General features: G+C 39.5%; 1 protein-coding gene across 2 annotated transcripts in view; it reads left to right on the top strand.

Annotated features, from left to right (window-relative positions):
• Window positions 1-2248: 2248 nt before the first annotated feature.
• Window positions 2249-12721, top strand: part of sts (steroid sulfatase (microsomal), isozyme S) — a 35888-nt gene continuing 25415 nt past the window's right edge. Inside the window, exons 1-4 of one of the 2 annotated variants that reach the window (XM_039743578.1) lie at window positions 2249-2324; window positions 2407-2471; window positions 2950-3020; window positions 8109-8255. In XM_039743578.1, the coding sequence (XP_039599512.1) occupies window positions 8110-8255 (146 nt within the window). In that variant the 5' untranslated portion in view covers window positions 2249-2324; window positions 2407-2471; window positions 2950-3020; window position 8109. The remainder of the gene's footprint in view (window positions 2325-2406; window positions 2472-2949; window positions 3021-8108; window positions 8256-12721) is intronic. The other variant, XM_039743579.1, reaches the window with a different exon arrangement.

Here is a 12721-nt window from a genome sequence, read left to right as displayed (position 1 = left end):
TTTCAGTTTATTTACTTGAATTGACTTTGGCTTACCAAGAAAATAATAATTTTAGAAATAAGGTCGGAGGGATAAAGTGCAACCTTGAAGTATTACTTCTGTGACCTCCAAATCGTGAGGTGTCTGAGGAAGCTTTTTATTTTTTTCAAATAATTTGTATTAAATGGTTTTAAAATTTAAAATATGTAACACCGATATTGTAACAATTTTTTTATACACAGAATAAAGAAAATGATAAAGAAAAAATCGGCACCAAAATAATGAAGTTGAAAATCCAAAATTAAGCAATAAGCTTTTGTTTTGCTGAGATCGGAAACTTATTAACTTAGTTGTATAATATAGTGTTCCTTGAGCTATAGGTCGTGGCTATGTTTGTGAGGGGTCGTGACAGGATTGGTAGTAAAGTTAGCCGTGTTCATCCAAATGCAAATTCAGTGTCGCGTGATATAGCGCCACTTCTTCAGCTTTACATTTATTACGGCAGTTATGTGAAACGCCATTGATGCAACATAGACAACCTTCATTCTATGTATAGTATCCCCTTCTCACAACCTGAGAAACAATCAATCTGAAAAGTAAACGCAAATATAAGAAATATGAGGAGAGGGGTTATGATGCTTCACGTGTCAAAATAAAAATAACGGATGCGACAAGTTATGAAGGGCAAGTGAATAGCGTGGGAATATACAGTATGTACAGTGAGAGTGCTGTACTCTGAAAACAGTTTCTGTGGCCATGAATGACATGCTTTATCGCGTGTTCGCTGTTACCTGATATATTGAATCAAAAAGATAATGCATTAATTTTCACATGCTCCAGGGAGGAAGAATTCCTTCTTGTGATACGATTTAAAGTGGGTTCAGTTTACTGGTAGCGTAAAAGACGTGTTTGGACCACTGACAACTATACGAACACCAGAAAATATCCAAAGGTTGAGACAGGCGGTAGACATACAACAGCCTTAAACATCTTAAACTGGACTGTTCGCTAAATTCTCAAGATTGATCCTATCACCCATACAGTATAAAATAATAGTGAATCCATTTTAAGGAATCATTTATTCAACTTAATAAACACTGATAGAAAAAAAGAGATAAGTTGAAGTATTTGTGAGCCCACTTAGAAAAATCAATTTTATTAATAGTGGAGCTAATTTATAACACATGGTATCTACAGTAGACTGGAACTATTGTTTGCCTAATTTATTCTTATTTGGTGTCATAAATCAGGTGACAAATTTAAGTGACCATTCTTATTAGTCTTTCAAAAATTATTTATCAATTTATTTGTGTTAGCTTTACATAAGCTTACACTAAGCATTTACACTGGCAGTGAAATACTATACCTCAGGTTTCTATTTCCTGTTTTAAATGTTAGTTATTGATTTTTGTATCAATACGTTTACTTTCCACTTTTCTCTTTTAGTAATAATCATGTGAGAGACAGATTGAAAAGAAACAAAAACGTGTTTTTTGATTATATGGCCATTGTTATTTGTCTGTTTATAGCCCCTCTATCATTATACAGTATTAATAATCCAGTCTATCTTTTTTGGGTCCTCGGGTTAACCGTTGAGTAATTAAATAAAGCAGTGCGTACCCAAGATATAAATGATGGTAGCCTTTTGGAGAGCCATATCTTATGTATAGAAAATGTACCTAGTATAAAAACTAAATTAATCATATAGTGTTCATCCAACCTAAAGGGGACATTACCAAAACATAATAGGCCGTATGTAGCAACTTTCAGGGTGCCAATCCCTATCAATTCTTTTCTTTATGTCTAGGAATAATATCTAACCAAAAGGAGCTGACAAATACCCAATAAAAAAATAAATGTTCAATAGACTCTGTAGTCCTTTACAAAACATACAAGCATTACTTATATCAAAGAAACTACATGGCGTTTTATTAACCGGGCAATATCTGTACAATATTTTAAACAGCTATTCTCTGCTTCTGTTGCTGACAGTGTCTCTGGAAAGTTGGCAATACGCGATCTGCTTCTTTATGCCATGAGGCAGGCTGATCGGCTGCTAAGTGCCAGCCGATTTTTTTAAGCAGAACACTCAAAAAATGCATTTAGACTACATTAAACTGAAAACGACTCAGTTCATCTCTTCACTCACAAGCTCAGATAACGACAATGAGAAAATTTGGGCCGACTCCGAGTACTAAAATCGCGAGAGCTGCCTTGTATTGCAAACGGTGTGAAGTCACGCTCTACAGTTGTGTCAATAAAGTTGTGTTTGAATATTGCAAGCGGGATGCATAGGAGGGGCGGTGTGAGAGCTCGAGCTTGACGTTTGCAGAGGTTTGACATATGTGTGTAAATAAAGTGTCTTTTCTATACAGATCATTAGTTACAAATATCGTTATTTACATATTTTTGAATTCCTTTTTTTAGTAATGAGATCGGGCTTCCTGAACGAACTAAACAGAGAGGCTTCATGAGCTGCCATGAGCACGCAGGTACGTACGTACAGTAGGCACCTGCAACAATTACATGTGCGGATGCGGTTTTAGTAATTTTAGCGAGGAAAGTAAATTTACGTACAAAGGGATGCAGCGGAGTGTGCTTACCCCGAGTACATTACGTTTCTTTTTTCCAATAATGAACTTGATTTTGCTGACATTACTGTATGGTACTCAGTTTACATATTTAGCTGATACCTTTATCAAAGACGATTTACAGTATTTGCAATGCAATTGGTTACATTTCCTTTGTTTTTCCATTTGGGACACAGGCTGGTGAAGTGACTTGCTTATGGTCAAACAGTGCCACTAGCGGGATTAGTACCTACAATCTCAGATTTTGAAGTCCAAAGCCTTCACCACTGTGCCACACAAAAACCGTTGTTTGTTTAGAAAACCTGCACTATCAAGACTGAAGTTAAAACTTTACTCGGTTCGACCCAACTAAAAAAATCTTCATGTTTTTTCTCTTTAGAAGTTTGCAGCTTGACAGCTTGAAAGTCGGGGCTCTGAAATTTTTAAATTCTAAGACTCATTCGTTTAAAGGTATAGTATATTAAAAATGAAACTTTTTACATTGCTGTATAAATCGTACTGCAGAAATTATACTTGCATCCCACAATGGCGATTAAATGGATCTTATGCCGTATGTCAAACTAGATTAATGTTTTTATTTTTTGTATGATCTGTAGTTTTAAATGCTATATGTGAGTATTGGTACTGATGCTCCATGAAGACGAGAACTGAGCTAAGCATTTTAAGAAAAATGGATGGATAGGTAGTCTGGCATTAATCCCACATCCAGAATATATGCATATCTGGTTAAACTGATGCCACATTATATGGCATCTCACAATGACGGTAAAATTGATCTTATACTGTATGTCAAAACTAGATAAGTTATTAATGTTTTTTGTATGATCTGTAGTTTTAAGTGCTATGTATGTGTGAGTATTGGTGCTGATGCTCCATGAAGACCAGAGTTGAACTAAACAGATTAAGAAAAATGGATGGTTAGGTAGTACCGATGCCACATTATATGACATGTAGTCATTAGGTAGGTCAGATTTGCTAACAGCAGTTGTTAATCTCATTGCCAGATCATGTCAGTTTAAAAGACTGAAAGTTGCTCAGTTGCCAACTGAGTGCCAATCTTCCGGTACAGTCATCCTCTTCACTTTTTGTGACAGCTAATAATGTGCTGTGCAAAGGGTTAACAGGTATTGCGTGTTCATCCACTGTCTTCTCCCTTTTCTCATTTTCCATTCTATCATGGTACGTAAAATACGAGATATCAGACAAATGGGCTCTGTTCTGTTTTTTAGGTCCAAAACACCTGCAACCCTTATTCCTCATCACTGCATTCCATGAATTCTGCTTCCGGATGACAATTTATTGGTTGCCAGCTCTCATGTACATCAAGCCCCACAGCAAAAGACATAAATCAAACCCGTGTCACAGTGAATCATGGGCTAATTGTAGTGAGCTGTTGAATGTGGCAAATTTCCAGCAACTTTCATTTGTAGCCTTCATTTACTTAATCTTAGAAAGTTGTCTGCAGTTGGTGGTGCGTTCTCATGAACCAGTCACTCAATGTAACATTGCCTTTAATGGGCAAGTCTTAACTGTGATAAAAATTAAGTTGTTTGTTCCCTGCAATCAATTGTCACCCCTTGCTGGAACTGATTTTTATTGTTGTTGCCCTTGCTGCGCAGACAGTCAATGGCAGTGGAAATTAGTTTAAGCTGGAGGTGAGCAGTGTCGGTCCTGGAGGGAGAACTCCTGATTGTCTTGCTATTTGCAACTTATTACTAATAAGGAGCAATTAAGAACAGTGAATGCAGCTGTTTAAGATTAGCAATTAAGTGGGGAGAATCTTAACAAGTGAGGCAAGTAAAATGAAACATTTAAGCAATAAGTGCTTCATCAGCAATAATTAACTTCTCAATAAGAAACTTAGTTCAAACAAAAACCTACAGCCACTGTGGTCCTCCAGGACTGTTTTTGCTCACCCCTGATTTAAGGAAATTCACTATTTAGATAAATGGTTGATGGATGTAAGGACATAGTTTTAAATAACAACTTAGTGCAGACTAACTAAAGAAAGATAATTGTATTTTGGTAAGTTTAAAATGCATTTAATTACTGAATTATTCTTGGCGAATAAATGCTTTGTTGAATTTTGCTGTTTGACAATGGTCACCTCCCCTGACCAAGGACCTACTTGCCCAGTTACTTAGTTTGGCCAGACCGGCAACTTTAGGAGGAGTCCTTGTAAGGGTATAGGATGTACCGTATATACTCGCATATAAGTTGGGTCTTGAAACCCGAAAAATCAATCATAAAATCAGACCCTGACTTATATGCCTGTTCAAAAATGCAACACAATTTTTTATTTATTTATTTTTTTTTTACACCTTCTTGCCTCCTCCAATCTCGCATCAGTTTCTCAGACGCATTGAATTTTGTTGCAGCAGCACAGTTACCAATTTACTTCGCTACTTCAACGACATTAATTTAAAACTAGCTTCATATTTTCTTCTGATCAAACAGTCCATCGTAGATAAGATATGCTGTTACGATAAAGGTGTGTGAGATGCAAAAAACACAAATCAGTGCAAACGTTGCTTCGGAATAGTTTGGGTATTACGGTGTGGTCACGTAGGCACAAGAGAGTGAGAGAGAGGTTAGGAGCACATTATGATACAGCGCATTGCCGAACCCACATAGAAAAACGGCAGTGTGCTCCGTGGTTACTGTCTCAGGTGGGCGTTAGTATATTTTGTACCAATAACATGAGTTTTCTGCATTTGACTTATACAACTGACATTATAAAATACCAGAAATTATACTGTAAAAGCAATTCCCGACTTATCCGCGGGAGAACTTATCCGAGAGTATATACATTAGTTTTAAATAATAACAACTTTTTGCTGACTAATGAAAGAAAGAAAATTGTATATTAGCAAACATAAAATGCTTTTAATAACTGACTTGTTCCACATTTTTGTTAACCCTTGTATTCTTAACAAGAATGTAGAATTATTATTATGTTAAGAAAACTGATGAGTCTAAATTGGCCTGATTTGAGTGTGGCTAAGTAAGTGAATGTGCCCATGATAGGTGATTGCCTCAGCCAGGCTGGATTCCTACCTTATGCCTAATGTGGCCAGGACAGGCTTTAGTTCCCTAAGTCCTATTTTGTCATCAGCATTTTAAGAATGGTTGGTTGGGTAAAGTTTGAAATGGATATGCCTATTAATTTATCAAGTAAATAAAAAACTCTACCTGCTAGCACATCTAAAGTATATTCAACGACCAAAATGTGTGTTTACCATGACTGGTTGGAAAATGAAAAGAAGCAATGTTAATTGTCGACTCTACACTGGTCTGATGTAATGAATTACGTGCATACATGAGTAGGTTCAGTGTTGGTTTGGAGTGGAGTTCTGTTCATTTCTGATCCTTACCTTGATTAATTGCTGAATGAATTGGGCCCAGTGGCTTGATAAAAGTGAATTCAGATAATAAATGGATAAGCCATTCCTGTTAAGCGATAAGCTCAGAGATATGCAAGTCATGAGCCTTTGGTGTCCTGGATAATGGACTGTCTGTCAGGCAGACCACAGTTTATGAGACTCAAGGACTGTGTTTCTGATAAGGATGTGAGTAACACTGGAGCACCACAAAGAATAGTTCTGTGTCCTTTTCTGTTTCTTCTGTACACCTCAGACTATAAATATAACACCAAGTCATGTCACTTGCAGAAAGTATCAGATGTTTCTTCACTTATGTGGTGTATTGATAAGGAGGATGAGACAAAGTATAGGATTCAGGAGGAGAAGTTTGTTTTTTGGCACAAAGAGAATTGTCTGCATCTTAACATTGGGAAAACAAGGAACTGGTTATTGATTTTCACCGCACTAAAAAAGCCTCTATGTCTGGTCATTATTCAAGAAGTGGAGATAGAGGTGGTCTACTCCCACAAGTACCTGGGGGTCCACATTGATGACATGTTGGAATGGTCTCAGAACACAGAGGAACTATATAAGAAAGGGCAGAGCTGGTTCTTTTTTCCTTAGGAGACTGCGTTCGTTTAATGTGGGAAGTGACATCCTTCACATCTTTATTAACTCTGTGATGGCCAGTGTGATTTTTCTTTGCTGCGGTGTGCTGGGCTGGTAACATCACTTCAAGATAGGCCCCCGAATCAACAGGCTAATTAAAAGGGAAAGCTCATTTACAGGACACACTCTGGACTCTAATATAGTTTAGTGAAACAATAGTAACATACAGTATCTGATAAAGAATAGCAGTCATTCATGCAGCGTTTCAAAGTGTTCAAGACTCGCAAAGTACCTGGCATTAGAACTATTTCTGAACCTGTAGCGCTGTGCTTTGATCCTTTAATCTGCTGGTAATCTTTTAACCTGTGTGGTTGTAATAATCCTGTTAGTTTTTGTGTCATTGGTAACTGTACTTTAGGATTATGCTAACAAGGTGGTCCTCTGCATCTTTGATTTTAGCAAACTGGACCACTGACATACAAAATGTGTTGTCTTTTGTTTATGTTTTAACAGTTTTAATTTAAAAAGGGAATTTAAATATATACTGTGCACAGTTTAATTTGTAATCTTTTCTGCTATTGATTAGACTAAATCAGTTCCTTTCTCTGTTCAGGTAAAGTGAATTGTACTTTACAGAATGCCTCTTTTTTGTAAAGCTACTCTTGGATTTCAGTCATTGGAGGCAAAAAATTAGCAAAAATATTCCCTGACGTGCATCTAGTTGGTCAAATATTGTGACTGTTTTGAGACATTGTATGCATGGACCTGAATGCAAAAGCTTGCACTACACCATATGCATAAGTTACTTGAATTAATGAATCACATCAAAAATGAACTTTTTTTGCAAAAGTCAGGATACCTACTTTGAGGTTAATGCATAAGACTATTCTGAGAAGTACTGGAAGTCCAATCACCCATTCATAGGCAAATGTGTTTGAGCAGGTTTGCTTCATTAGGGCACCTACATTCATCAGCTACTAAAAGGCATTTTTAAAATTAAGTCTGAAGTGACAAAAATCCCTTCCGCTTTTCATGACCATTGCTGCTGCTACAGTACATGGTTAGTAGCTCCTGTAGAATTCTGCTGTGTATTTGAATCTTTACAGTAAGCACTTTGTTAGTGGAGATCTGCATCATTGTAGTGGTCCCACAGAACTCCACTTAATTTTCTGTGGCAAGAAATAACATTTTAGTGCTATAGATGGGAGTGGCTGGTTGAGGAATAAAATTAAGAAAAAAATTAATATGAAACTTTCAAAATTTTGTGTTTTAATTTGCTGCATTGATCAAAATAATTGTTTTTAAGCCACAACTCTCTGTTTTGATACTATGTATGTCAACACAGGAGCAAATAAGGACAGAGACAGCTGGGCAGTTCTTATCACATCATATGATATACCTTAGTATATAATATAGTAGTATACTACAGTATATACTCTGTATATGCTAAGTCCGGATGTAGCCTTTGATAACATTAATTGTGTTACTGCACATTCATCAAGAAATATCATAACAATGGAAGGTGAATCCTTTACTGACATCCAGTATCTATTTATTTATGTTCCAGAATGAATGTTGTTTGGATTTTTATCTTGTACCATTCCATTTTGGGTGTCCGATGCACGACAGAAGACAACCTACCAAACTTTGTGCTAATAATGGTTGATGACTTGGGCATTGGTGATCTGGGATGCTATGGAAATACTACCATAAGGTATTCGTTTAATTTTTTATAATTGTTTCCTTGCCTTGTTCATTTTTAGGGACACTGTCATCCATTTTATGGTAGATGTTTTTCATTGCTTTCTGACTCAGATTTTGGGCAGAATTAATCCATTAATGTATAATTGCTTTGGTCTGACATGTATTTTTTGTAACAGTTTCCAGTTTTGCTTTACTTAGAGTAATTCATTTTTTATTAGTAATAATTCCAACTTTAAAGCATTTATTTATTTAGCCTCCTAGTAAAGAAGATATAAACATATACAAACTATTAACTACTGTCACACACGTGCGCATGGGAACCAGCTGAAGGGTCTAAACACTAGTAATTCTACGCCAGGCCAGGGGGTGGCGGAGTGTACTGACTATCTCTCTCAGTCCCTTGCAGACCTTTTCCGGGAAATCCCGCCTGTTGTCGGCCCCAAGGATGACGTCACTTCCGGGCACAAGGACAGCACTCCCAGTTCCGGCATAGATGACGTCACTTCCCTTCCAGCCCTTTAAAACTGCCATCTTGCCTCAGTATAGGCAGTTCTGTTCTGGACTCCGAACTAAGCACATTGTGCTATTTACAACTACTTTTGCAGCCGATTCAATTATACGGGTTGCTGCCCCAAATCGTTATGATGTCTCCGACTCATTCTTATCACAGTGGCGTAGTTGGCAGGATGAAACCTTCCCAGAAGAAACTAGGAAGGAACCATGGATTTACTCAGGTAGGAGAGTACCGGACCCGTGTTTCCGGGTGGGGGACCCGCTCGGAGGTCCAGAGCGACACAGTGCAGGCTTCGCTTCCAGCAAGGGAAAACGAGCCCCTAGTCCTACACAATAAGAATGTGGAGGAGACCCACCAACGTGGACTGGTTCCTGTGGGGAAAACGAAAAGGGCTTACTATGTTCTCTCAGAGAAGAGGACTGAGCCGTCCGTTGGGACCACGGTTCCAGAGACATACGGGCTGTCCTCAGACCAGCAGGTAAAGTACCTACAAAGCTGGGAATATGATCCAGATAGATCAACCCGGGAGCAACCTTATGCTCTCTGGGAAACAGTAGGTTCATGGCTGAAGCCATTCGAATCAACTACCCTGCAAATTGTGCAGCAGGTAGCCTGCTGCCTCTTAATTAATGGTCTTCCCGCTACTTTTACCCAGCCAGTCTGGGGAGACTTTAATTCCATGGATGAGTTAATAACTCAATTAACAACTAAGCCAGCCTCACAATCTGTGGGAGCAGAACGGTCCTCTAGCGCAGTGTTTCTCAACCTTTTTTGAGCCACGGCACATATTTTACATTAGAAAAATCCCACGGTACACCACCAAATAAAAATGTCACAAAAAGTATATGTAATGAAATATAATGATCTTCTAGTTTCAATTTACTCACAATTTACTTAATCAGTGTGAAACCTGGGCCTCTTTAGTTGAACATGATGCTGATATACATGCAGGAATTGAAGAAAGACACACTCAAAGCTTTGAGTCTCTTCTCTTTTTTTAGTTTTTATAGCGGTCATGTTTGAAAAGCCAAGCTCGCATAGGTAGGTTGTGGAAAATAGGAACAGCACTGAAATAGCTCTGCTTGCCTGAATGGGGAACTCCTTAGCAGCAGGCAGCCAAAAACTGTCCAAAGGTAGATCAGCAGAGCTCAGCTTTAAACCTTGATTTTCTCTCAGTACAGTTATTTCCTCCTGCTCCTGCAAAATCATGTCCTTTCCAACTGCGGTTGAGCTATATGGGCTCCTAACCCAGTCAAGGCAATCAGTGGAAACTGAAGGGAAATAAAATGACAAATAAAATGACAACTTCTGTTCAAGGGTTTTCAAATGCTTGCCTATTGTCTCACACAGTGCAGCAATGTTGATACCTTGCCATTTCTGGATGTGTGGGAACATGTCAAGGTTGGCACTTTCCACATGTTGTTGCCAGAGCTGCATCCTTGAAGGAAATCCATTTATTTTATCTGCTCTTGTGAGCAGGTTTTCATTTCGGCCTTGCATGAAAGTGTATTCAGGTTATTGAAAATGTTGAAATCTATCCGACAGACATGCCAGTTTGCATACCACTCATCACTTGAAAGCAACTTGGCATCATCACACCTCTCATTTGTCAAAAACACTTTTAGTTCCTCCCGCAGCTCGTACACACGGGCTAAAACTTTGCCACGGGACAACCACTGGAACTCCATGTGCAGCAATAGTGTTTTATGCTCCGCTCCCATTTCCTCACACAATGATGCAAACATGAGACTTTTTACAGGTCTTGTCTTCGTAAAGTTTATCATGCGCACAACATCGTCTAATATAGGAATTACGTCTGCTGGTAATGTCTTGGCAACAAGTGCCTCATGATGCAGAAAACAATGCGTCGCAATAACATCTGGATGTTGCTCTTTCACTCTTCTTACAAATCCTTTGGTGCACCCGAACATGGCGGCTGCTTCATTAGTACAAACACATGCAGTTTTCCTTGTTCAAGGTTCTTTGATATAACACGAAAAATTTCCTCTCCTGTTGTTCTTTCTGGCAATTCCTTGCAAAACATGAAGTTTTCTCTGATGGTGTCTGCGTCTACAAAGTGCACATTGCCAAAAGTTGTGCATGTCCACTGAAATCCTTAGATGCAAATTTTCCACTGGCGTGCAACTTTTCCAAAACGATTCTTTTAATGTCTGCAGACATGTCATCAATACATCTGGCAATTGTATTATTTGAGAAAGGGACTTGGGCTATTTCTTTAAGAGCGCCAGGGCCGAGCATCTCATTTACAATGATTTTGCAGGCAGGTAGTATTAATGTCTCTGCCACCGTGTGTGCCTGTTTTGATTTGGCGAGGAGTTCAGCAACTAGGTAGCTAGTTTTGAGAGATCTCTCATTCGTCTTTGTGGTTTTCCTCACTAAAGCTGTCTGTTTCTTAGTCTGTTCACGAAGTTGAATAAAATAGTCTGTTCTTGTTTTGAACTGACGGGTGTTGTGTTTGGAGATGGCATTTAAGTTTGCTAGGAACCATAGAACTGTTGGAAAGCTTTTCCCCACATACCAAGCATAACGGAATCGGCTCAGTTGGTTCCTCGGTAAAAGTAAATCCAAAGCAAAAATAACTTTCATTGTATTGTCTTGAGCTCACCTTTTTTGCTTTCTTCTGACCACTACTCATACTAGGGGCTTCATCTGGGTCATAATTTTCTCCAGGACCCAGTTCAAATTGTGTACTTTTTCTTTTCAGATATTTATCCACCGCCATCACTGCTGTCACAGTCGAAGCATCACGAATTCTACTGTTTGAATGGCAACAGGTAGATACACAGATTAATTAGCCATCTGCTGCCACCTAGCGGAAGAGTATTTAATTGTTCTGCCTGTCACTGTCACACAGACGAACAAAGACAAATTATTTGCAGTAAATAAATAATAATTTTCAGACCAATTAAGTGGAATTGAATAATTTTCCACGGTACACTTGATGATCTCTCACGGCACACTAATGTGCCGCGGCACAGTGTTTGGGAATCACTGCTCTAGCGGACTCCGTAGGGATTACATTCCACCGTATAAGTCCCTTCCACATAACCCGAAGCCTGCTCTGGTGTCCCCGGGACGCGGGGTGGGTCGCTCGCATGGGAGCACGGGGGAATGCGAGTGGAAGGGGAGAGGACGGTTATGTGCACTTACAAACCCCCTGGCTACTGGTCATACGGGAGTAGTAATTCTGAATGGATTTCGAGTTACAGCCCTTCTAGACTCCGGCAGCAACATCTCCATTGTTGATTGCCGTTACGTACTACCGCGACAGTGGATGAGGAAAAAGACCAGTATACGCTGCATACACGGGGAAACAAGGACATACAAAACCGCCCTCTATATTATAAGTTATGAAGGCTTAGTAAAAAAGTTCCCCGAGGCGTTCCACCCACACCCACCTTCTCCTGTGATCCTAGAGCGGGACTGGTCTGATAGTAAATGCGGAGTGCGAATAACTGCTCCCCTTATTCCTGTAGGCCTAGTCATGGAAGGGGATAACCCGACTCAAGCTGATTCCACGCCGTGTAAACAGCCGGCGGAGACGGGTACGGAAGACTGCCAGGAGGATGGGGAGGCTCCTGGGCCATCGCACTTAGGTACGTCATCAACCCGGGCCTCGATGAGTCAGGAGGACTCCCCGCCCCTTGAGGTCTCTCCGACATGCACTTTCAATTTAACCAAACGCCGGCATCTTTCAGGAGAGAACAATGGAATGATGACTCCCTGAAGTTTGCAAAAAATGCAGTCGTGCATGTCAATGGCCAACGCACTTATCAGCCCATGCCGCGTGGGCCCCACTTTGTATTAGACAATGATCTGCTATATTGAATAGCAGAGCATGAGGGCGGGGTGCGGAAGTTGTTGCTAATCCCACGAACCTACAGGCGGCAGGTTTGCGAGATGGCACACGCCCACCTCATGGGAGGCCATTTAGGCACCGA

The sequence above is a fragment of the Polypterus senegalus genome, chromosome 2 (assembly GCF_016835505.1).
Source record: "Polypterus senegalus isolate Bchr_013 chromosome 2, ASM1683550v1, whole genome shotgun sequence".
In the NCBI taxonomy this organism is placed as follows: domain Eukaryota; kingdom Metazoa; phylum Chordata; class Cladistia; order Polypteriformes; family Polypteridae; genus Polypterus; species Polypterus senegalus.
Note: the sequence above shows the minus strand (reverse complement) of the source record. Positions and strands in the feature narration are given on the sequence as shown.